Consider the following 24,933-nt stretch of genomic DNA (forward strand, 5'->3'; position numbering starts at 1 on the left):
GTACAACAAGACGAATCTCATCGAGTTGGAAAATGCAGAAAGAACCAAAAAAAAAGACGGGAACTAACACGAAAGTTGTAGCCACACGACCCTCGTTATGATAGAGCCATGGGGAATGGGTGATGTCAAAGACCAAAGGTATAGAAAGATGTGAAACTCTGTCGTGATCTGCCATCGTTTGCCTCATCCGCGACGCTTCGTCTCATGGAAAGCATCGCAAGGGGGACAGACCAATCACGTTGAAGTTGGGAAGCGGGAGAGAAAGGGTGAAGATTGGATAAAAAGGGTAGATAAGAAAAACCCGAGGAAAGCGCCTGCTCTGCTCAAGTCATGATTTGAGAATTGAGCATTGTTTGATAAACAATGTCACTTGGTGGTCATGATGAGTTCGTGTCGGTCGATTCCGAGTCAGTTCCATTGGCCGTGGCTGTGACCGTGGTGGTCTGCGTATGTGTGGTCGTCGTTGTCTCCGTCGTCACGCCTGCCGGGCTGGTCTTGTCCACCACGGTGAGAGCCGGCGAGGAGCTGGTCGGTGTATCGTCCTGGTTGACTCCAGCCAATTTCGATTCGGCGGTCACCAGCTTTGAGGATGTTTCCTCGAGGGTCTTCTTCAACGCCTTGATGTAGTCAATTGCCATCTCCACGGCACTGGCTTTGCTAATAGCTTGATTGGCAGGTTTCTCTTTGTCCTTCTCGCCGGGCTTGATCCCCCCCGACATGGCGGCCTCCTTGGCCTGGCGCATTTGAATAAACTCGGGGGGGATGAGAGACTCGATCTCTTTCAGAGCGTTGTTGATCCGGTTCCGACGACCTTGCTCGGCCAGTTTGTGGTTGGTTCGCTTGGAGCTGAGATTCTCTGCCAGGGTTTCGGGATACGAGACCCCCGAGGGAAGCGTACCATCCAGAATGTGTTGATAATTCGACTTGGAAGCCAGATACAGTGCATCTTGCGACAGACCTGTGATGCACCCTTCTCGTTAGCAATCGACCCATTTTTGACAACGGTAGACGGTATCGGTGGACGAGTAAGAAAGAAGACCAAAAAAAACTTACCATCGCTCCCGCGCATCAGTGGCTGAATGCTCGGGCTGATCTTGGGACGCAACAAGGGACTGGCATGTGTCGAGCTTACGCTGGGTCGCTTGCGACCGGATATGGAAGCTCGAGAAGGATCCGACCTTTTGGGAACGGGACCACTGGGGGAAGGCATGGCAAGAGTGCGGGGACTCGGCGCCACCGACAAGGGCGTCCGGTCTGCCGTGGGATTGGACCGAGGCTCAATAGAAGGAGTTCCATGGGCAGATATGCTGGGACTAGCGGTCGTGCGCACTGCGGTATCGATACGAGCAACCTTGGGCCTGGCCTGCGCCGCCTCGGGCAGAGAAATGTCCTCCATGATCTCATCGGGAACCTCCAACTGAGCCTGGCCCATGACCTGATCCGAAGATTCTTGCGCATGCTGAGATCGCTGGAGACGCATCAGCGTAGCGGGTGTCGCGGCTGCCCCGACGAGGGGTTTTTGTTGTTGCTGTTGCTGCTGCTGCGACTGTGACTGCAACTGTGGTTGAAGTTGGGGAAGGATAGCGGGCGATTTGCGGGGAGGAGGAATGGCCGGAGGGGGCATCAGGGAATCAGGCAAGGGTTCGGGAGAGACCGAGTCCTGGCCCGATCCTTCATTGCTACTTTCTTGCAGCGAGCGCACATCGTGATTGGGGGGCTTGCTCATCTCCGACGCCATGTGGCCATACAATTCCTCCGAGTTGGGGGCGAGCGGTTTCCCTCGCATGCGCTGCGACTGAGCCGTCTGAGCCCGGATATGTGGGGACTGGCGAGATTTACTGGCGCGACCCGCCAATCGAGACGAGGCCGCCGAGGGTCGTCGCCGCGTTTTGCGAAGGATGCTCGGCGAAGAGGGCGCAGAGGCCCCCGAAAGGGGATTGACCTCGGTGGTGGTGGGCACGAAACCCACATCCGACACTTGTCGTGCATGGAATGGGAAGCCGCTCGTCGAACTGTGTGGATGTTGCGCCTCCAAAGCCGGAGAGGTCAACGGAGTAAAGTATTCGCCGGGAATGGTGTATTCGGGCAGTCGGAATTGACTTTCAAGAGGAGTCATGGCGGGAGAGACTAGGGGAGTATAAAGGGCCTGGGATTGGGCAATTTGGTCAGCGAGAGCAATCATGGATGATATTTCTCTCTCTTTCTCTCTCTCTTGTTGGGCGCGTTGCGTTCACAGATAACGCTTCTCAAGCTCAAGGCTCCTCGCCATTGGGTCTCGGGGTCTGTTCCCAGCTTTGACGTACCTGTTCCTCATTGATCCGCGCGTAGCGATCATACATGTCGGCATGATCATCGACTCGCTGTGGGTATCGGGCGGCACCACCGTGCAACTCCATGCTATTTGGTGTGGGGGGAATCATCTGCGGATTTTGCTGCATGTAATGTTGTGTGGCATGACCCGACTGTTGCTGTTGGGGGTCAAGGGACTGCGACATCATCTGCGACTGCTGGTGATGGGCGGATGTATCCTGGGCGCAGAATCCCGGAGTCATGGCGGGCGTGGAATATGAGATGGGGCCCGGCTGCTGCGAGACGGACTGTTGCTGCATGGCGGACTGCAGGGACGAGTGACCGCTGAATTCCATCGCGAGACCCTCCATTGGCGATGTGAATTGAGAGTGCGACCGCGGATCCGCGATCATGGCCTGGTCGGCGGTAGCGGCTGTGGTGGTGGTTGTCGTAGTCGGCGGCATGATGGAATGTTGCTGGTCCTGCAAGTGCTGAGATGGTCCGTGCCCATCGAGATCGGTGAATTGCATATTGAACTCGAGAAAATTGGAGAATTCATCGTCGCCGGGTGCCGTGATGAGCGGATTCTGATGAATCTGTTCTGGCCATGTCATGGCCGGTTGATGATTCATGGTGGATTCGACAAGAGAAAGAGCGAGGGGGAAAAGGAAGAAGCAGAAGAGAGGATGAGGGGAGGGGATGAGGTGCAATGAAGGGAATCCCAAGACCAGCCCGTCTGATCTTTCTTGGAGGGTCCAATTCGCGTACGGGGAATGGATGGTGAGAGAAAGCGACAGAGGGTCTCTCGAGAAAAGATGGATTCAAATGACCGTCGCGCAGTTCACCCGAGTGGAGCGAAAAAGTGGATGTCGAGAAGAGGCAAGAGACAGAGACAGAGAAAGAGAGAAAGAGAGAGGAAGAGAGAGAGTGTGTGTGTGGACTGTGGTGCTGGTGGTCCTGTGCTTTCTTGGGTCGTGGGCAGAGTGGGGGACTACGATGCTTCTTTTTTTTTTTTATTGAGTTTGGTCCTCTTTGGGTGGGCTGAAATGAAGCAGCGGAATGGGGGCATTGCAGTCTTTTAGATCACCGGATGCTCGTCAGCGGCAGAAGTCCACTTGATTGCGCGCAGAGACGCTCCAGATGGTCCTTTCGTCGCGTGTCGGAGTCTCTGAGCGGGTCACCCGAAAAAGTACGACCCAGCGGCCGAGTCGTCGGACGGCTTCGTCCAAAACTACTTTCGTACTCTTTCGTACTTTGCGACTGTGCCTCGTCTTGATCTTTTGGACGACGCGGGTAGAGGTACTTGTCGATGGGTGTGACAGGCCGCAGAGATTCCCGTACCGTCGTCGGATTCTGGAAGTCTTGCAGTGGATTGGAGGAACTTGGGGAGAATGGTGGATCCAGAATCCAGTACATGAGGACAAGAGGACACTAGGCACAAAAGTCGTCGGACGAGATCCATTGGGTCGGAGATAATAAGAGAGACAATTAGTGCTTTTCTTTTCTTCCCCCCCCCCTCACGTGAATTGTACCAATTGATTTGTTGTCTTTTTCCCCATGAGAGCATCTATGAATGGCCCATTTCTGATTTGCTTTTTTTTTGTCGCTACCTCAACTTTCTTTTTTTCTTGGTTGGCGCGGCTATGAGGGGGAGAGGGAGAAGGAGAAAGAGGAGAACAGAGTATGGCGATGGAGCAGCGATGGTTGGAGAGCAAAAAGAGGGGGGAAAACGGGACCAAGTGGGGAGAGAGAAAGGGTCTCTCAGAACCGCAACGACTGAGGGGACCACTCGGGGATCACCTGGGGAAATATTCTCCATCCACGAGAGAAATGTACAGTATCGCAATACTTGACCTCATCGCACATGTGCAGAAGTGATCATTTGGAACAAGAAAGCCACTGATGATTCGAACCACAGATCCGGACTCCTCAGTCTGTGTACACTCCCATGGAAGTTACGGTACCGTACGGACTGAACGCGATCGAAGAGGCGCAGAGGCAGTGACGGGGCTCAGCGGGGCTGGACGCTACGACCATTTTGGGGGGGAACTCGGAGGAGACGGAAGAATGACGGACCGCAACGCAAAGGTAAAGAGGAAGAGACCAGCGACAAGAGTCAAAATGATTGATGCTCAACACGGGCTCACACAAGTCTCTAAACTTGCAGCGAGTCACTCTCTACTTTTGACTCCGAGGATATTCAGCACAATCACAGTGGCAACGGGCTGGGGACGAATACTCATTGGACCTCGGGACAGACCCGGTGGAGTAGGACAATCACACCATTGGACAGTAGTAAGCTCCCCAAGGGAAAATGTCCTGACCGGCTGTTTCTCCGTCTCCGTTCATGTCGGCTATCGCCCAGACAATTGATGGCTACATGCGATGCTCGAGTCGTCTAGCGCCGGCACGAGTCATTCTAGTTGATACACTAGAACGCCATCGACCCACGCTCGTGGTTTCTCAGGACCCGACCCGACAGCAAGGCGTACGCGAGAGATCGAGAGGAAAACCCTTTACCTTCTCGTCTTTGACAAACACCGGAGGGGATTTGAGTTCCTCCGTGGGGCGGAAGGGGAATATACAATTCCAGTTTGTACGGAAGGCTTCAAAAAAGGTAAACTTGATCCGCATTGACCACTATCGTCATCGTGAATGAGAGAGGGAGATTGTGTGTGTGTGTGTGAAGAGAGAGAGGGAGAAAAAAAAACTCAATTCATGGCCCTATGGAGATCGACTTGGTCATTCTACGCACGGAGCTCCTGGCTGAAGATACCTTGCACACGCTCTTGAGGCAAGTGGGTGGATTCGTTCTCATCAAACGTTCCTTGATTAAGGCATACTATAACCATGATTCCTTGATGTCTGGGAAAGCATTTGCTTCTTTTCTCCTTTTTTCACTTCTTCCTTGTTCTTTGAATTTTTTTTAAAAAAAAAGAAACCGTAAAAAGAAAAAAGGCAAGAAAGTATTCCGAGGAGAGACTACAAGGGTAAGAGGGACAGAGTAAAGTTTGCCCGTTCCGCACTCGGCTTATACTTGGATCCAGGCCCCGGGCCGAGAGTTGGCCGTCTCGTTTCCGGTGTTGGGTCTGGGTTTGGTCCCCGAAAACAAGAGTGACTCATGGTCCATCTCAGACCAGACAGGTTTCCAAAAAGAGACGGCGATAGAGCATGAAGCAGTCCTTGGACGTCTTGAAAATGGGTGGAAACGTCAGAAGATCAGCTGCGAAGCAAGAGTTTCAAGTCAGTGATCAGGAACCAAAAAAACAAAGGAAAGAATCAAAACACAAAAGCACCAGGACGTATTCGAAAAGGGTAGAATGACCGAGCGGCATGATCAAATCACGTGTGCTCTCTCCCTCTCTCTCCCTCTTTCTTTTTCTGTCCGGCATTGACCCTTGACCAGTTGACACCGATCAACCTGTACGTCGGGATGGAATTGCCTCTCCTCTCTCTCTCTCGCCACCGTTTCCGAAAATGTCCACCGTGAAGGAGGGAGAGAGGGAGGAGAAAAAAAAAACTTGAATTTTTACCCTAGACTAAAGACATAAAACATGACATTGAGAAAGAGGAAGCGAGAAGAAGAGAAGAAAAAAACAAAAAAAAACCCCTCATGACCCTCATCCCGACTCCGGCCAGAACTGCCAACCTGTAGATGTGACAGGGTTGATTGAGATGCCAATTCTGGATTTTCTGGCGCTAGAGGCGGGCAATTAGCCGATGCGGTGCGACGCCATGCACGCGCCATCTTCTTCTAATCCCTGTCCCCCGATGCCATGCAGCTCGGCGCAGCATCGTGCATAAGGTCATGCGCTAGCACGAGGCAAGTGTAATACGACCGTCAAATTGGCCTAGTCCTCTGTTTCTGTTGATCTGTTTTTGCTTTCTTCCTTTGTTCCTCTATTGAAAAACAAGACGGAAAGAGAGAGAGACCTAGTGGTGTGGTGCTTGAGTGTCATTATTGAAATGTTATCCTGCTGCAAATTGTGGCCGGACACTTGAGGTAGTCAGGAGAGACTCAGATCACTGGCCAATGACAACAATGACTTGTCCTAGTATGATAGTTTTTTTCCGTTTGACGTCGATTGCACCTTGCGGTTGCAGCTTCGGAGTATAAAATGTACTACTGTACTAATAACCTGTACCTGGGACATGCAGTACATAGATGGTTCAGAGAGCATCGCATGTACATGGAACGGGATGGTGAAAACGCCCTACCCGGGACCATGTCAACCTGATACTTGTATATGAGCGGTTCTGCTACTGACTGTCCTATGGATCGTGTCTAGTTAGTCATACCTCCACACTTGACTACTGTACTTTTGTATACCCTGCCACCTCCCCTGCAGGAAACGCCATCCTCCGGCCAGCCCTTCTCGTATGGTACGACATGATCGAGAAACGCCCCGGAGAATTTTTTTTTCTTTTTCTTATTTGGAAAGATTTTCCCACAGTCCCACTTGCTTGGCCCTTGGGACGTTCATGAACCATGACCGATGCCCAGGAGTGATCGACCTGCTACGCAGTCCGGTCGGGCTGTTTGACAGGTGTTCCACGACAAGATTCCATCCACAGTGGGGACTCGGTGGCCAGATAATGAAGGGTAAGAATGGAGAGTTGGTGGACTTGGACGCGTGTGTAAGTGATTTGGGAAAATACCGTGCCACCGTACGCGCAATTTCTTTTGTGTCAATTCCGTAGATCGTCTACGTCGGGTGAAGAAGATGAAGGGACCCGTCGGGTGAGTGATGAGTCCTATTTTTTTAATCCAACTCCTACAGAAAAACATGTGTATTCTGCGATAGATTTGGATAGTATCTGACCTGGAATCTTGTCAGACAGAGAAAGCGAGGAACGGGGGGTCCACTTGGAAGTCCTTCTAGAGCCCGAGGACACTGTGCATGTGTGGCACGAGCCAATCATCATCGGAACAATCATATACAGTAACTGTGGCAGCGGACGCTAAACCGGATCAGGGACAGTCGAGACCAGTGAAAGACCCTCCCGTTTGACATGTGACATTATCCTCCCGCGTAGACTTGTATGGCCTCAGGCAACCATCACCTGAGCAAGAGATGAAGACCTGAAAACTCAGGCACCTAGAGCCTTCCCTTCCCCAGCCCAACTCGAACACCGCCTTCCCATAAACGGCAGCTCCACAGTTGCGGTTCTTCTCTGCGGCGGAGCTTCATCTCCATCTTGAATCTTGTACGGGTACGGCGGAGATCACCAGTTGCCTCAGCCCAGCCTTCCATCCAGGCCACCCTTTTTCTTCTCTCTCAAGACCATCATCATGCACCTCCGTCTCCCTCACCTCCTCTGGCTCTGCCATCTCACCACCGCCTCCCTCCTCACCATCACCATCCCCCCCTCCACCAACCTCCCCAATCCGCATGTCCTCCCCGCAACCACCCATGCAACCCTCACCACGCTCCCCGCCGCTGGCGCCGGTGATCGCGACCCTCCACATATCCTGACCACCTCACTCACCCGTGGCGCCACCCTCGTCTTCCCCGATCTCCCCGCCGGTCATCCCGAGTCGTACCTGTTGGATATCCGCGCGAGCGAGTACGTTTTTGCCCCGTACCGCGTCGACGTGGCCGCCGATGGATCGGTCATGGGTATTTGGGAGACGTTTCGCGGAAATCCGTGGGACAATCGCGGTGCAGAGAAGTATATGGCGAATGTGGCGGATGCGAATGCGAATCCGCGCGGGGATGTGTTGATTGAGGCGAAACTGTTGGGGAAAAAGGCTTTTTATGAAGAGCGTGCTACATGTGAGTTTTTTTCTTCTCTTCTTCTTTTTCATTTTCCTTCTTCGTGAGACCTCCAGTGCTCGCTCCGGAAGTAGGTTTGAGATTCCCAATCTTTGACTAAATGGTTTTTCAAACAGTCTCCCCATTAAGTCTGCTGAAGAATCCAATGATTCTGATGGCTGTCGTCGCTCTCGTCTTGACCTTTGGCATGCCCAAGTTGATGGAGAATAGTACGTTTTTTCTTTTTTTTTTTTTCGCCCCCTTTCACTTTCTCCAAAAAGAAAACACTCAACTAACCATCTCTCCCTGCTACAAAACAGTGGACCCTGAAATGCGCGCCGAATTTGAACAACAATCCCGCAAATCCCCCTTGACCGGTGCCACCAACAACGCCATCGCCGGAGGAGGGTTCGATCTCGCGGGCTGGATGGCCGGGACCGCCCCGAGTCCGATGGCGATCGCCCAGGCCCGCGAGGCTCAGGAACGCGAACGGACACGAGACAGTGCGACAGGCCGTGAGGCAAATTCGGGGAATGTGCGGAAGCGCGGTTAATCGGGGCGGAGGCGGAGAAGGAGCGAGGCGCCAGAGAGACGGAAGTGACACTCCTATCAAGAGGGTGGAAAGCGAGAGATTTGGATTGATTTGCAACGGGAGAGCGGGGGAGAGTATACAGGAAAAAGGAAATCAAATACTGAATGAGACATAGTAAATACAGTCAAAAGACGCTCATTACAAAGTTCAAAAAGTTGATCTTCAGTAGACGGTACCGAGGTATACGTGCCATCTGGTCTCACAAGACAATGTTTTTCTTTTCTTTTTCTTTTCCTTTCTTGAAGCATCCTGCAGGATATCATTTTAAAGCTGCAATCAACAAATTGTTGTTTTGATAAACTCGTCGAAATTTATGTAGATAGATAGAAAACCCCCGATTCCAGTCATCGAATCATTATCACCATTAAGCCAATAGACGATATACTAATCATAAAAGGGGGGAAGAAAAGAAAAGAAAACGAAACGCGACGAATGGTAAAAGCTATATACAGAATCAGGTTCAGGCTTTAAAAGGGGATCAAGAGCAAAGCGAGGATATCGAGATATCAAGTAGGCACAAAACCAAGGAGGAGGGGGGGTTTAAGGAAGCAGGCAATTCTCCTCAATCTGCCCTTTCCTCTTCTTCCCACACACAAGTGCCAACCCCCCCCCCCTTCTTTCTTAAAAGCTCGACCGTGTCGGCATTAAGCTCCATTTTAGAAATCACCTCCACCAAAGTCATCCCCACCACCATAGTCACCTCCACCCCCATAATCATCGTGATCGTCAATCGCATCTGCAATCAACATGCCTCCCAACAATCCTCCACCCACACCTAATGCTGCCGCGCCCGCGGTGCCCATACCACCACCTCCTCTTCGCGGGGGCTGTTGCTGGTAATATCCACCACCAGCCTGCGGCGGATAACCACCTCCGTACCCCATTTGTGGGGGGTACCCCCCGTATCCGGGCTGTTGGGGCGGATACCCTCCCCCGTAGTGGCCACCACCGGGTCCCTGAGGCGGTCCCTGCTGGGGATATCCACCGTACTGCTGCGATGGGTATTGCTGGCCAAAGGGGGGACGTGACGAGGACGACGATCCTGATCCCGAGGCCTTGCCGAGGAGTTTGCTTAAAAATCCACCCTTGCTGCGTTTTTGCTCAGGCATGGGACTTTGGGACTGCGAGGAACCTTGGCCTGCTCCACCATAACCGGGAGGGACCTGCCCCTGCGACGAGTCACCCGCACCTGTACCGGCATAGTAGTCGGATGCGGTGCCGCGGTCGCCGGCTGCGCTGCTGCTGCGCGCGCGGGAATCTTCTTCGGCTTGGAGTTTAGCGGCCAATCGGGCATCTTCGTCGAGGGTGTTGTTGGACTGATTGGCCGGGTTGTAGGGGTTATTCGAGGCCATTGCTTGCTTATGGTCGCCGGAGATGGTGGGTGAGGGATGTTGGTGGTGATCTTGAGGTGGGGGGCCAGATGGAGGACCGGATGGAGCGGGGGGTCCTTCGGGGCGTTCCCATTGTGATTTTCCAGTCGCGGTGTCAATGTAGAACCTGGAGCATACAGAAAAATGACCAAAAGTTAGAGGGACGCTATGTATGGACCAACGGCAAAGATCATCAGGGGCTGCAAGACGTACCAGGTCTGGTAGCGCTCGTCATATTGAGCCTTCCACCCCTCCGGAACAGTCGGAGGGGGAGGCCCGGGAGGCGGGGCGAAAGAAGACATGAGGAGTTGAAAGGTGTGTAAGTGATCAAGATGATCGAGAAAGAAGATCTGGAAAAAGGTGTACTGTCTCTCAATACGATGCAAATGTGTGCACGTTCAAAAGAAAAAAAAAGCGAGAGAGGGGGGGAATAGAGGGTCAGTGTGAGGTGAGGAGAACACAAGTGAGGTCACTGCGATGTGGAGATTAAATACCAGATGGCGACGCAGCGGAGAGATCGTACTGCCGGTGGGGGGAATCCACCCAAAGCGGTACGGGGTCTTGGGCGGAGGCAAAACAGACGAGACGCGAGTTCCGAGGTGTGAACTGGCCAATTACAGGGTAGGATCGGGTCTGGCGAAGAAGTGAGGCTGTGCCTGTGTGGCAGTGCCATCTCACGAGATTCTCAAGAGCCTGACGAGGAGTTGACGTATGTATTGGACGAGGAATCCATTTAGGCAGATTGATTCTGAACAATTTACTATGTACTATCACAATCACTGAGGTACTCACAGTCATCATGGTGGGTGACTTATAGATATATATAGAGATATATCTATTACTATCAGCCTGGATGTTGTATACAGTACATACTAATTAGAACTTGGCAGGATCAGGAACAAATGTGTACTCCACGCCGTGGTAATTCTAGAAAACCCCCCTACATATAGGTATGCAACGGACCACCACGAACAAGTCTCGAAAGGACTCTAGTCTGAAGCCCCCCGGTACTCGACCGTGACCCAAGACGGAATGATATATGTTCGCAGATGTATACTCGTAACCCTCTAGCCTTGAACCTCTGGTCTTTACCGTCAGCCTAAGGCTCTGAATCCGATAATCTACCGCCTTCCGTTGCAAGATATATCTGAAAGATGAAAGATGACATGAATTAGATGAAAGAAATAGTACAGCTCCGATGTCAGGCATTATGTATGAGTCAAAGGTTGATATCAGCATTTAGATTATCCCCCCCCCCTCCCCCACTTTAAAACAGCAAAAAGGTACCTACCTACCGTAGCTTGATAGAATATAACGGTCAAACCATGTAGTATCAGATGAAGATATTTCGTCTCGGGTCATTCATAGCATAGTAATTAGAAACATGGGGTAGCGCATCATACTTAATACACCCTCTCAAATCTAGACGAATTGGCTCACACGCTGAAAACGGATCCACAGAGAAGAAGTAAAAAAAAAAAACAAAAGAAAGAAAGAATTAATACATGTAGGTCTCAACATCTTTCATTCACCCAAGAGACTCGATCAATCCATTCAGAACCCTAATCTGGGTCAGGCCACGTCGCTCACAGATCACCAGGGCTCAGATTGGCATCAACGTGCCGATTCTCCGGCCACCAATAATCTTCAAAGTCCTCCTCCGAGTCTTCATCGAGGACCTTGATCACGGGGGATAACGAAGATCTCTCTCGCTCTGGAGATGCCACAGGCTGTTCAAACGCCCCCAGGCTACTAGAGGGGCACTTATGGGTTTCCAGGTGTGAACTGGAATCGTCCACAGCCACAGGGGCAGGATCCACTGCGGTATTCAGGTCCGACGTGGACACCGAGGTTTCCCCCATCGGGACCACTTCAGACTCCGGTTCCGAGTCCATCGTCAAGTCAATGACGGATTCTTCGAGACGTGTGATCACGTGGAGGCTTCGGCGATGGTGATGCTTCTTCTTCTTCTTCTTTTTCTTTGGGCTCCGTTGCCGAATGGGACTGACGGACCCCGGACGTGGTTGGTCCTTTTCTATGCCGCCATATTCTGTGAGATTGTCACGCTTGCGCTTCCTGGGTGAATCGTTGCGACCCTTTCGTGCGACACCGGTAGGGCCACGCCGGGCGTGCCGGGCCCGGGCGAGATTGAACTGACACTCAAGATCTCGACGGGATTCGGTATCGAGGCCAAGTCGGGCGTAGATGGGAGGCCCGTCGAATTGACGAGCCTGGTACTCACCCAGCAATGGCGTCTCCCTGATCTTGACTGCCGGCGTGGCCTTGGGAAGACCGCGTGCCCACGCGGCATATGGCCCGTTGTAGGCAGGCCCTTGGACGGGGCCAAAGACAGGATGCAAGATTAATTTGCGCGACTCGAGAAGCTTCTTGGCGATAGGGATCCCTGGCTCCTCAGTGGAGGCGGGTTCCGGAGCGGGCTGATAGTGAAAGCTCGCTTGATTAGGGTCCGTGTTCTCACAGGTCAAGAGATGCACCCCGCCGCCAAAGTCACCTAGGAGAAGCTGCGACTTGTCAGCGGAAAATGCGCCACTGGTGATCCCGTCGTTGAGATGGACCGTGTTGGCGACGAGTGCGTCTTCTGCGGATCGACGAATGTCCCACTGCTTGAGATAGCCGTCTGTGGCGCCAGTGTAGAATTGATCCATCGTGGTGCCCCAGAGTGCCACACGAACGCCGAAATCGGTCAGCTCTGTCGCGTACGAAGGATTCAGAGTCATGACCGAGGGGCCGTGGCGGAGCCGGTGGATTGGTCTGGGGTCGAATCGGATATCCCACACGTAGGTGCTCCCGTCTGTGCAACTGGCCGTGACGTACGTCGAGTTCATCGGACAGAACGTGACCTCGTTGATATCCGCGGCCGCGCAGGCGCATTTCCCAGTCACTACGGCTCGATCGCCAGACTCAATATCAAAGATTTGTACAACCGACTTGGAGCGTAGAGGCAGGTTCATCGCCTGACTGTAGGTACTGCCAATAGCGAATTTGGGCAGGGATTGGTGCCATTTGAGGTCAAAGATATTTTGGGAATCGGCACCACGGATCCGGCACAGGTCGATAGAGGACTCATTAACCTTCCACATCCCCAAATGGCCGTGATTGAGGACCTGAAATCTCTTCTTCTCGTCCATTTCGTTGTCAGGGAGCTGTTCTGCCATCCCTCCGACGACATAACGCTTTGATGCCGGGGCTTGTCCCCATCCGAGCACTGTTGGTCCAAGGATGATGTTGGCCTTTTGGCGAGGATCTCGGCGAATTTCAAGTGACTGGGGATTGCTGCTCTGGTCATGGAGGTTCCACAGGTGAAATGAGTGGGTGGTTCCAGTGGCTATCAGATGCGGCATCTGAGTAGATACGCCCATGACTAAAACTCCCGAGTCATGCCGAAGCGTTCTCTCACAAGTTGGAATCCCGGTAGCGCGCAGATTATTGGTATCCCAGATCTTCACGGTTTGGTCGTAGCTGCCAGTATATAGCGTTTGATCCACCCACTGGGCCGTGGATACCGTTGGAAAGAGACGTTCATCCGCCATGGCTGCATTCACCTTCCGGGGCACATTATGATCGGGAAGCTCATATAAAGTGTTCTTCGGGATATCTCCATAAACCAGGTTGTTACCACGGTTGTACTGATCCGACAGCGCAGTGGCCCCGGCGGCAAATCGGGTGCCATCGGGCGAAAATGTCACTGCGTCCACGTCGTTGGACGCTCCCTTCCAAGACTTCCAGAGCCTCAGGTTCGAGCTAACAGTCGCGCGCACCAGGTCCTGACTTGCCCGTGGGCCCTGAAACTCTCGAGTCCATAACAGTTTCGCCAGGTTGCTTTTCCGCCGAGGCTCCCGTGGGGTTTGAACCAAATCAGGGAATTCTTGCAAATACGCTCGAGAATGGGATGTTTGACGCGAGGGAAGGTGTTGCCGGGGAGGGAGAGAAGGACGAGACGCCAGAGGCGGACGAGAGGAGGAAAAAGAAGCCGGTCGTGATGATGCACTGAGTGGCGTAGACAGATCAACGACAGAGGCTGTTTCTCTCTCCGACTGGTAGGGGGAATCTGGCAGTGAGTTTTCTTGGTCCGCAGAGAGCGCCTTCAGAGACAGCTGCTTGAGATTATAAGTCACAGGCTCGGCTCTGGCGCGAGCGGATCGGCGCCGACTCGGTGACGCAGAATGTATTGATAATGCCGTCAAGCTTGGTTCTGGGGATTCGGACGCCTCAGAGGAAGGGGATGACGGCCTGTAGTCGGGTGAAGACATTGAGTTTTGAGAGCCAGCGCGGCTTCCTCGCTTGCTTCGGCGAGCAGCTTGTGTAGAAGGATTCTGTGGCACAGTCGAGGTGGACGGAGGCTGAACTTCCTCCATCCCGCTTCGATTTGCGTTCAAGAGAGCAACGCTTCTCCTCAAGTCTGCCGGCCGGGGAGTTCCCGGAGTCCCTGGCCTGGTGGGCGGAGCTCGAGGTATCGGACCACAGTTTTGTGGCGCGACGTGAGGGGGCTCAGTGGTGGTTGCTGCAAGATTTTTATTCGGTGCAGAGGGTTCCTCTTTGAAAGGAGCGGTAGCTTTGATCGTCAAAGCACGAGATGTTTGGTCGGCCGGGGTGTTTGTTTGCGGTGGGGGAACGCGTTGAACCATCGGGGGCGTGGCTGTAGAAGATGTGGGAGCCACGCCGTTTCCCAAAGCCATGCCAATGGGTTTTGGCTTGCTGAAAGTGGGTGTCACCAGAGAAACATCATCCACAGCTTCTTCTTGAGAGGTCCATTCTCGAGATTTATGCTCGAACCCCTTGGGATGGCGAGAAGAGAAGTCGTGCACTTGGCCCGGGTCCAGCAAATGCGGTGGTGTGGAAGTTCCATAGGTATACTGCTGGCGTAACCGTTCCGCGATTATTTCCAGTGACTGTGCTTGCGAAAAGTCCAAAGTAAATGCCGGTGCGCTGCATCGAGGGGTGCCGCGCGTGAAGTATAACGAGTGATGCGACATTTTGACTGGTTCTAGCCCGTTTCAAATCGATACCACCAACGTCTCTGTTCCAGTGCGCGGTCCTCTGTTCCCCAAGAAGCGTCATGAAATCCACATGCTTTTTGAATTGACCCGAAGGCGATTCAGCTTCATCGAGTACGTTCACACCGACACGTATAGTTCATTCGACAAAAGGTAGGTTATGCAAGACGCCAAGGCGGTTTCGATTTTGAATCTCGAAAGAAGCGGTTGGCGCAATAATTCTAGCCGATGGCAATCACCTAGTGTATCTCGATCCAGTCACAGGGATTGCACGCCCACATCATCAATGAGAAGCGGGTGACAGTGGGTGCGGTGATGTCGGACGCTGCTTCGCCCAGAGTAGCCGGAGAGTCTGATTCTCAAGCGAAACTCGAGCGGCAGCGATGGGGGCGCGAATGAAGGCAATGTCGTCAAAAGGTCATCTCAGATCAGACCAGTGCAGCCATATTGGTTCCCCACCAAGCAATTGATCAGCAGCAACAGTTTTCTTTCTTTCTTTCTTTCTTTCTTTCTTTTTTTTTTTTTTTTTTCAAAAGAACCGACAAGTCTCGATCAAACAAAGCCGCTGCAAACAAAGAAATCGATGGAGACGATCGCGAAAACGCGCTGCGCGGAGACGCCCGTCTGCGAGCGGTGAAGGCTGCACAAGCAGCAGAGTGGAGTCGCCCCCGCCCCGTCAGGTACAGTACTACGTACTTTACTGTCCTACAGTATCAGGCGATCGGCGACTGAGCATTCATTATCGACTTTGCTACACTAACCCTACTGTCGCTGTGAAGATCAAAATAGTATACTCTATTTAGAAGACGGACCGATCAAATAAGTAGCTCTACATCTCGAAGAGATCCTTGACAAAAAATACCATAAATTGATCACTGTTGCTAGCAAATTGGAGGGAAAAAAAAGAACAACCTTTGTATATGTACAAACAGACGTGAAATAAATTCGGCGATTGGGACCAGTCGAGTCAGAGGAAACTGCAAGTCGCCATTCCTGCCCATTGAGAATATCTTGCTTAACTAAGCATAAGCACCGGGGGTGGATTCCAAAGAAGCAGTTGATCATCGATCGGTGTCACCGCATCCGTCTCACAGCGGAAGGGTGCACGCAACAGTATATAGTGGGCGCTCTTTCCCAACCATGGGGAGCAAAGCATTTTGTGGCTGAGACACAGGGCCTGTCAAGGTGCCAGTGTTTGAAGTCGCCATGGAGCAAGTGAAGTGCTTTACTTGCGGATAGAGCGGCCCTTGCGAACCGACACCATGGCGTCGTACAGCACATCCTTGAAGGCAAAAAGGAAGGCGGCAGTGATGGCACTCTGAGTTACCTTGGGGCCAATACCTAATATCAACAGCGAGGTTAGACACGGAGCCATGCGATGCGTTTTAGAGCCCCATTCTCCAAGCCGGGGGAAAACAGGGAGAAAAAGAAGAAAAAAAAAGCAAAAGCAAACGTACCCTTGTACAGACCAGTATACCCTTCCTCGCGGATAATCTTCTTCACGCTACCATTCAGGCTCTCCTTAGGGCCATCCTTGCTGGCCACATGCATGCGGCTCTTGACGGTGATGTAGGGATAAGTGATGCTGGTGGCCAGGATCTTGCCCAAAGCACCCAGATAGAAAGCATCCTTGGGTGTCATTCGACGCCGACGCTCGACGAGATTCTTCAGCTGCTCAAAAATGGTGTACTGCAGGATCGGGTTGATCACCAGGATCAAAGCCGGGAGCACACCGGCGAAGAGAGCCCTGGGACCCTCCTCCTTCAGGAGAGTCATCAAGGTGTTGAGCGTGGTGGTCTTGGACTTCTTGGCGCCACCGGGGAGGCTCTGCTCTTCGGCCTCGGACTTGCGAGCCGTCATGCGAGTGTTGATCACCCAGATTGGGTTGGTCAGCATCACGGTGGCGCTACCAGCGATGGCTCCCGCGATCATGGACTCGACGGTCGTGAGCTTCTTGGAGGCGCGACCCGCCTTGATGGCGGCCTTCTCGAAAGCGGCGCGGGTCCACTCATACCAGTAATAGTATACAAAGTTGGTGACACTGATTCCGAACAGGGCGGACTCCAGGCCCGAGTACAGACCGGAGATGCCCTCCCGTTCAATGATCCGGCGCACCGCATCCAGAGTGGTAGAGTGTGCACGCTTCGACTCGACCTGGGCTCTCGTGGACAGGGTGATGAGAGGGTATCTGCCGAGAGTGGGTATTTAGCCAACCAGACCCGCGAACGGGGACATGAACCCACGGGGGGGTTCTCAGATTCGTACGTTAGGACCATGGACAGAATACCGCCTCCTGCGCCGGCCAGAGCATGAGCGATGTTGTCGCTTTGCTGCACCGCCGCCGAGGGCGCAGGCTTGGCTGGTTGTTGAGGTTGGGACATGACTGTGGTCGAAAGAGAGAGGACGGTACTGTATAATTGAACACGAAATACCCGGGGTAAGGACGCGGGTAAGATCTATCCGAGTGTCGGAAAACGGTGGTTTCGGAAGTTCGGACAACGGGCACGAGGGACCAAGGAGAGTGAATGAGGTGGCAGGTGGGAAAGAGAAACACAAAGTTCAACCGAGAGAGATCAAAGAAAAAAAAGAAGGAGCAGATCAGTCTGAACAAAAAGGGTGGTTCCAGAGAAGGGCGCGATAATGTTTCGGCTTTGGGGACACAGAGGGATCGAGGGAGAGAGTCTCATTTCCATGACGTTTTGCCGAATAAGCTGTGCCTCGGCTCCTGCCACTCTCCACTCAGCGTTGCGACGCCGAGCCGCCCACGGGCCTCACACGAGTCGACTGGAGTACCCCGGCGAGGACGATGAACCTTACCGGAGATGATGAATGACTAACCCCACGACTCCTTTCCTGAAACAGCCTGGCGACCCCCGACCGAGCCACCTGATAGGCCTCGGCGTGATGGTGAAGGGGAGAAAATAGCAAATAAATCGTCAAACGACTCCAGAGGGTCAAAAGGTGCAGACCACATCAGCCCGGAGAGTGGACTGCCCTTGCAGGTGCTTCGGCATGTGATCCCCCTGTGACCCTGACATCTCCCTTGGGTGCCAATGGATGAGCCCGACCCTCCAGTGCAGAACCTCGTGCGTGACGAAAAGAGGTTGTCGCACCGGTGATACGATCAGTAGACCGAAGAAACTGCAATACTTTGCATCTGGCCTGCCGTGCGACTACGACAATACCTATACAACCACAAAAAGATGGAGACTGAGATAGGACATTCTGAAGAGGTTCCAAGAATTGAGCTCATACAGACACTCCATCTAATCATGGAGTAACAATCACACGAAAATCATCAAACTCCGCGAGGATTTCGCCATTACTTCATTCAGAAAAGATGAGGGCAACTTACACAAGAACCAAGAAGAAAAAAAACCAATATAAGGCCAGGGAAATCGAATACGACCAGGTTGAAGAGACACGAAAAAAAGAAAAAAAAAGGAACAAGAAGCATGAGGAGGAATAAGGGGGGGGGGGGGGGATGGGGGAAGAAGGAAGGGTTCAACACCGGCGGTAATCACAAAAGCAAGCAAACAATGACAGACCGCAAATCCATCTAAATCAAAAGAGGAGAATGAAGAAATAGGGATAGAAGGAAGCGTAGGCTCCAGACCGTCACTTGCAACGACAACCAATATCAACCATTTGCCTTTCTTGCTAGAGAGTCAGTTCCTAGGAAGAAGATGGAGCAAAGGTAAAGAAATCTCGCTGGCAGTGATTGCCAAGGCGGAGAATGAACCAGTCTGGCGATCGCTGAGATTGTCGCTCGTGAATATCCGTTCCCTCGTGATGTAGCCAGGCGCCAAATGGAAGTTGCCATCTCACATGCCGAGTCCATGAGCGTCTAGCAGCAGCCGCCTGCGGAGCCAGACTGGACGCCTTGACCTTGACCAACTTGCACAGTGGGCTTGTTGTTGACGGTGGCTGTTCCCATGCGCTCCTTGATCTGTCGTGCCATCGTCAAGAAAGCCTGCTCGACGTTGGACGCGTTCTTGGCAGAGGTCTCCAGGAAAGGAATTCCAAGGCTGTCGGCGAACTCCTACAGTGAGGAAGGGAAAGAAGACGGTCCCAGTCAGCTACGAACCAGTAACATTTTGGACGGCTCTTCGGTGCCAGATCGACGGGCTTTGCCGGTACAGGGTGATTCAAAGCCCCCGAGGCATGCTCAAGCATCAGAGATCGTAAGGGGAAAACGTACCTTGGCTACGGTATACTCCACAACCTTCTTGTCCTCCATATCGCTCTTGTTGCCAACGAGCAGCTTGTTCACACCCTCGGTGGCGTAGCGATCGATCTCCTGAAGCCACTGCTTCACGTTGTTGAAGGAGTCCATGTCGGTGACATCGTAGACGACGCAGATGCCGTGGGCACCACGGTAGTAAGACGAGGTGATGGTACGGAATCGTTCCTGGCCAGCAGTGTCCCACTTGAGAGCACGAGAATCCCGGTCAGCCACCGACCATTTAAAGCGCTGCCCACCTCCGCCCGTTCCTGGAGCCAGGGATACATACGATCTGAAGCTTCACAGTCTTGCCGTCGAGCTCGATGGTGCGAATTTTCTGGTCGCTGAATTAGCCTCGACAGCTCTCTTTCCTGCCATGCAAAACGTCACAGTCGGCAAGAGACGACAAATCCACATACAAAGTCAACACCGATAGTGGAGATGTAGCTCTCGGTGTAGGTGTCGTCAGCGAAACGGAGCAACAAGCAAGACTTTCCAACACCGGAGTCTCCGATGAGGAGGAGCTTGAAGAGGTAATCGTATCTATTTGAGGTCAAGTCAGTTACCGGAAATCGGCGATATGATAATCGTTCCGGATATTGGGAAAGTCGCCAAGTATGCGGATAAGACTCTAGATCATGAAATCACGTTAGTCAGAGGTCGTTGCATTTCTATCGAAGCAGGACTCGACAGCAAAGCTGGCCCAGTTGGCACCTCGGCAGACTTATCAAAGAAACAAAACAGTTCCCCGGATGAGACAAATCGACAGGAGCGAGACACTCACCACTCGGGGTTCATGATGGGTGGTCGAAGGAGCGGGCAGTCGAGGGAATGTTCAAGAGTGTCAAAAGGCCAGCACGGTTGGGTGTCGAGTGAGAGATGAAAGCAAAGGATGCTCCGGAGAAGATGGTCTTGGTGTTGGGGGGGTGTGGTTAGCGGAGGGGACTGAATGATGAAGGCCTGAAATGATAGGAGGTGCAGGAGGCCAGATGCACCTGATGTGCAGCTTTTGTTTCAGCAGTCACCCGCCGCCACCGCCCGAAGAGGTACATCCTTCACTATAGTGGCTACCGCGTTGGAGCCGGTACTGCATTGTCTCTCCCTTTCTTGTGTCCAATGTACTACGCTGGTATTGTCGAAGCAAGCCATCCCACGCCAGTCATTCGCATGATGTACGGGCAGTAGGCTCAATCTTGCTCTGTATAGATTTCGATCTCACTTGTTTGCCATTTCTGGACTACAAAGCCCCTTGCTTCCTCCGATCGAATGGGAGTGTCCACATTCGAGGCTTCTCATTGTGAGCGCATACCATGCTTGTTTTCTCTCTCTCTCTCTCCCTTTTTTTTTTTATTTTTATTTTTATACAACAAAAGTCTAAGACTATGACGGCATGCGTCATTTGCGGGCCTCACAATTTGTGGCTGATCCCGTGCACCTCTGCTCTTGGCCTGGAGCTGTCACGATTCGAAGAAAAGTGACGGTGGGCAGGTGACCAAGATGAATTACGCAATTTACGTTTCTGTCTCCAAACCGAGAAATTTCTTAAAGTTTGATGTTGCAAAATTTGCCAGTAGGTGAGTCACAGCTTGAGGTCATTTCAAAGTGGTCGAACCTGTAGCGTCGGCACAGAACATTAAACACAGCCCAGAATGTTTGGCTTAGACATATTTGTGAGTCTTCAGCCACTCCAAGACCAAGGCCTCATCACGCTCCTTGTAGGAGGCGTTGGTTCGGATGTGATCTTGCACAATCACCAGGGCACGGTCATAGGCGGCCGTGTCCTTGCTCTTGAAGAATTGAGCAATATCCTCACCGATCGCGCGATCAGCAAACTTGGACAATCCCATGCGAATGAAGCGCTCGAAGACAACATTGCTGGCGCCCAGACGAGCTGAGACTGAGGTCCAGTTGTTCTTGAGGTACTCCCACAACAGGTGGCGCATCTTCGAGTTGGCAGCCAGGGATACTGCACCACTGTGAATGTCCTGAATGGCGACCTTGTCAGAGAAAACAAAGTCCAAGTAGTCGGTGACTAGAGCCTCATCCTTGGTGCGACCCATTGAAGCGAGGCAGATCTCCTTGCCATCAACCGAGTCGGTACGCAGGTACTCATCCTTGACGGCATCATACTCCTTACGACCACCCTCGGACACGTTCAGGCTGAAGATCGCAGATCGCAAGTTGGTGTGGATGGCATTCTGATCCTGGCCGGAAGCCCACAGATCAAAGCGGCGCTTGGCCTCGGAAACGATGCTGAAAAACAAAGGTCAGTATTCAAGATGGCTTTCAAGGATGCAGACTCATTAGCCAGAGTTGAGTCATACCTCTCGTGGCCAGCGTTACCGGCCATGGCAATCAGCAGTTTGCGGAGCTGAATAACCAGATAATCTTCATCGGCCTGGAACTCCCAGCCCAGACGCTCGGCTGCGGGAGAAGCCAGGCTGCGAGTGAAGTTCTTCAGACCCTCGGCGACCTGCTCGTTTTGCGAGAAGACGGAGCGAAGGTTGGCCAGAGACGAGGAGACCTGCGACCAAACCCTGATGGGAGGAAAAAGGAGGTCAGTGGTCATCATCCATGCAGCACAGCAATGACAGTCAACGCAAGTCCGCCAACTTACAGGTAGTTTTCCTCTCCCTTGAATCCTTCCAACAAAGCCAGCAAGGCAGGCGTGTTGCCATCGCCAGAGACAGCAAGTGCAGTCGCGTCACCCAAAAGGCCAATCTTGTCCTCGGTGGTCAGAAGGTTCAGCGACTGGCCCAGTTTCTGCAGGCGCTCAGGAGGGTAGTTGGTACGGTAGAAACCGGTCAGGTCCTTGTTGATCTTGTAGAAACCGTCCGTGCCAATGTCACCAACAGAGTCTGATTTTTGAGTCAGAGCACGGTTGTCAACAGTGGCCAGCTTCTCGCCCGACTTGATGCCCAAGGGAATCCACCAGGTGGTTTGGTCCTCCTCGGGCTTGGCATCACCGGTGGACAAGAATCGGCTTTGGCGAACGCTGACTTGACCAGGCTCTTCGGCAACAGTCACCACTGGGAAACCAATCTTCCGGATCCATGGGTCCTAAATAAAGGCATGAGAATGACTGAAATGACAGACGACAGGAAAAGCCGCGGAAGACCGCTATTCGGAACTCACCATGAAGGTGTGCACATCCTGGCCAGAAGCCTTGCTCAAAGCCGACCACAGGTCGTTGGTAGTGGCGTTTCCTGGAAGATACTCAGTCAGCAAAGAGCCCTCCTAAGAGGTGTGGATCGCCATTAGCCTGCGTACCGTAAGCGTGGGACTTCAAGTAGTCAGCCACGCCGCGAAGGAAGGTCTCTTGACCAAGGTGAACGCTGAGCATGCGAATGACGGAGCTTCCCTTCAGGTAGCTGATGTGATCAAAGATCTGGTCGACTTCCAAAGCGTTGCGAACGGGGACCTCAATAGGGTGAGAAGCGCGGAGCGAGTCGAGTTGGAAAGCTTGTTGGACACCCTCAGCCTGGGAAAACGTTAACAGTGGCCTGAAGAGAGATGGCAGGGTTACCTCGTCCATTACGTACAACGAACTGAGACCAGACGTTCCATTCTGCAAGATTGAAAGTTAGCCAAGCGCTCAAAGTTAGGCACCTCCGTGCAAATAGAACTGCTCATGTACACACCGGGATAGAAGTGGTCAACAGCCAGCCATCCGACCCAAGTTGCGAAACCCTCGTTGAGCCAAAGCTCGTTCCACCAGTCCATGGTAACAAGGTTTCCGAACCACTGGTGGGCAAGTTCTGTGTTTGACTTGACGTCAGCTGGGCACAATCTCTCGTCTTGAAACAAGCCAAGATTTCAAATGGTCCTTTCATACCGTGTGCAACAACGTAGGCGATGCGGTTCTTGTAACGGTTGTCCGACTTGCCCTCATCGAACAAAACAGCGGTCGTGCGGTAAGTAACGAGACCCCAGTTCTCCATGGCTCCCATTGCCTACATCGAGCAGAGTCAGCACAACAAGTCTATTTTCCGTGGTTTCATGACAAGCACTGGGAGCTTACAAACTCGTGCACAGCCAAAAGATCGGCCTTGGGCAGAGGGTACTCGATCTCGAAAATCTCAGAGAAGTAATCCACGGTGCGGTGAGCGCACTCGAGAGCAAAGCGAGCCTGCTCCTTAAGACCCCGAGTGGTGTAGACGCGTACAGGAATGCTCTTGCCCTGGTACTTGCGCTCGGTCATGGCCTCGACGTATTCGAAGTCACCAACAGCCCAGGCGAGCAGCTTCAATTCAATAACGGGAACGGTCAGTCTGTGGGGAGAAACCATCTCTCAACTCAGCCGGCTAGCAGATCCACTCACGTAGGTGCTCATCACCGGAGTCTTCTCAAAGGTGACAAACTTCAGGCTGGAATTGCTTCCCTCCCGTTCAGACTTGATGGGCATGTTGCTCAGAGCAGTCTGGCCCTTGGGAACTTCAATCTCAAAGTCGAAAGTGGCCTTCAAGTTGGGCTCGTCAAAACAAGGGAATGCCCGGCGAGCGTCGCACGACTCGAATTGAGTGCTGAGCATGTAGTAGTCATCGCCATCCTTGGGTGTATCGGCACCCGCCTCGCCGACAGGCTTATACTTGGAACGATAGAATCCAGACATGGCATTGTTCATGATACCGGTGAAGTTGATGGAGAGAACGACATCCGACGGAGAGAGCTCCTCGGCGAATCTTAGAGTCACACGCTCGGATTTCTGGTCGTAGGAGATGTCGGTCGCTTTGGCCACCGAAGAGCCTGTGTTTGCAGCAGAGAGTCGTCAGCGATCTACCGCACTTTGTCATGGAGCAGCTCCCTTCTGTCCTATGATGACAGACCCTCCCAAGACTGACCATCCTTGCCAAATACCTCGGCGCTTTGCACCTCAATCTCCTTTGTGTTCAAAACGACCTCCTTGGTAGCGCGGGTGATCTTGGAATCAATCTTCACGATACCCTTGTAGCCCCACGAGCCACCGAATTGAAGATCATAGAGTGAAACATGGTAGTTGATCGGCTTGGCCCTATTTTTATAGATCAGCACGGGTTGCAAGCTGGCTCCAGCGCCTTCCCACTCTCTCAAGGGACAGAAATCTTTCTCTTCCACATTCAACCCCACTCACGCGTCAGGCAAGGTTTCTCTGTCGTTGGACGCCATCATGCGAATCTCGGCAGAGCAATTTCGAATCGGCGTAAGACCGAGTGATACACCAGGAATGGGAATCGAAGCTCGAGAGCGAAGTCGAGGGGAACGGGTCGATGTGATTGAAGGAGGAGAGCGAGGGGACACGGAAGTCGAGGAAAGAGAGGAAGAAGAATATGAGGAGCTGCAGAGAGTGGAAGAGGAGGGGAAGGAGGGGAACGCAGAGGAGGGGCGGAGAGTATTTTGTCTACCGCGGATTATGCCCACGCCAGCGCGTCTTGACGCCGCAATGGATTTTCTCCCCCACATTGGCGTCCTTTAAGCGACGGCTAGTGTCGGAAAAGAGTGAAGAAATTGAAGGGATTTTGTGTGTGATTCCAATGATCCGTTTGACTTGAGCATCCCTGGATTGAGACGAACAGATCGAGAAGGTGGTACCTTTTGCCAGACGGAGCTCCGGCGGAGCTTGGACCCTGCGCGGCTATTCTGTGCCGAGCCTTTGCGGCCGTCTCCAACGGCCGGAGATTCTTCGTCAAAGCTTCATTTTGGAGAACCT

The 24,933-nt window shown here is 52.7% G+C and overlaps 8 protein-coding genes across 8 annotated transcripts; 3 read left to right on the forward strand and 5 right to left on the reverse strand.

Annotated features, from left to right (window-relative positions):
- Window positions 1-377: 377 nt before the first annotated feature.
- Window positions 378-2,921, reverse strand: POX_a00859 (uncharacterized protein; the record flags this gene model as incomplete). Its single annotated transcript, XM_050109796.1, has 3 exons — window positions 378-958; window positions 1,054-2,146; window positions 2,304-2,921. 3 exons carry the CDS (start codon window positions 2,919-2,921, stop codon window positions 378-380), a joined length of 2,292 nt encoding a protein of 763 aa, XP_049973564.1.
- Window positions 2,922-4,356: 1,435 nt separating this feature from the next.
- Window positions 4,357-4,662, forward strand: POX_a00860 (uncharacterized protein; the record flags this gene model as incomplete). Its single annotated transcript, XM_050109797.1, has 1 exon — window positions 4,357-4,662. One exon carries the CDS (start codon window positions 4,357-4,359, stop codon window positions 4,660-4,662), a length of 306 nt encoding a protein of 101 aa, XP_049973565.1.
- A 1,181-nt stretch (window positions 4,663-5,843) lies between these two features.
- Window positions 5,844-5,906, forward strand: POX_a00861 (uncharacterized protein; the record flags this gene model as incomplete). Its single annotated transcript, XM_050109798.1, has 1 exon — window positions 5,844-5,906. One exon carries the CDS (start codon window positions 5,844-5,846, stop codon window positions 5,904-5,906), a length of 63 nt encoding a protein of 20 aa, XP_049973566.1.
- Window positions 5,907-7,582: 1,676 nt separating this feature from the next.
- Window positions 7,583-8,598, forward strand: POX_a00862 (uncharacterized protein; the record flags this gene model as incomplete). The annotated part of the gene is made up of 3 exons (XM_050109799.1): window positions 7,583-8,066; window positions 8,183-8,275; window positions 8,366-8,598. The coding sequence occupies 3 exons, from the start codon at window positions 7,583-7,585 to the stop codon at window positions 8,596-8,598; spliced, it is 810 nt and encodes a 269-aa protein (XP_049973567.1).
- Window positions 8,599-9,293: 695 nt separating this feature from the next.
- On the reverse strand, window positions 9,294-10,309 carry POX_a00863 (uncharacterized protein; the record flags this gene model as incomplete). Its single annotated transcript, XM_050109800.1, has 2 exons — window positions 9,294-10,134; window positions 10,221-10,309. The coding sequence occupies 2 exons, from the start codon at window positions 10,307-10,309 to the stop codon at window positions 9,294-9,296; spliced, it is 930 nt and encodes a 309-aa protein (XP_049973568.1).
- Window positions 10,310-11,593: 1,284 nt separating this feature from the next.
- POX_a00864 (uncharacterized protein) lies at window positions 11,594-15,001 on the reverse strand (the record flags this gene model as incomplete). Its single annotated transcript, XM_050109801.1, has 1 exon — window positions 11,594-15,001. The coding sequence occupies one exon, from the start codon at window positions 14,999-15,001 to the stop codon at window positions 11,594-11,596; it is 3,408 nt and encodes a 1,135-aa protein (XP_049973569.1).
- A 1,246-nt stretch (window positions 15,002-16,247) lies between these two features.
- On the reverse strand, window positions 16,248-17,403 carry POX_a00865 (uncharacterized protein; the record flags this gene model as incomplete). The annotated part of the gene is made up of 3 exons (XM_050109802.1): window positions 16,248-16,363; window positions 16,480-17,210; window positions 17,288-17,403. 3 exons carry the CDS (start codon window positions 17,401-17,403, stop codon window positions 16,248-16,250), a joined length of 963 nt encoding a protein of 320 aa, XP_049973570.1.
- A 1,466-nt stretch (window positions 17,404-18,869) lies between these two features.
- Window positions 18,870-24,686, reverse strand: POX_a00866 (Alanine/arginine aminopeptidase; the record flags this gene model as incomplete). Its single annotated transcript, XM_050109803.1, has 16 exons — window positions 18,870-19,064; window positions 19,224-19,451; window positions 19,537-19,584; window positions 19,667-19,790; window positions 20,934-21,500; window positions 21,572-21,784; window positions 21,865-22,307; window positions 22,383-22,453; window positions 22,518-22,728; window positions 22,790-22,815; window positions 22,889-23,026; window positions 23,083-23,200; window positions 23,269-23,490; window positions 23,569-23,993; window positions 24,089-24,258; window positions 24,358-24,686. 16 exons carry the CDS (start codon window positions 24,684-24,686, stop codon window positions 18,870-18,872), a joined length of 3,528 nt encoding a protein of 1,175 aa, XP_049973571.1.
- Between the last annotated feature and the right edge of the window lie 247 nt (window positions 24,687-24,933).

The sequence above is a fragment of the Penicillium oxalicum genome, chromosome I, assembly GCF_001723175.1.
Source record: "Penicillium oxalicum strain HP7-1 chromosome I, whole genome shotgun sequence".
Taxonomy (NCBI): Eukaryota; Fungi; Ascomycota; class Eurotiomycetes; order Eurotiales; family Aspergillaceae; genus Penicillium; species Penicillium oxalicum.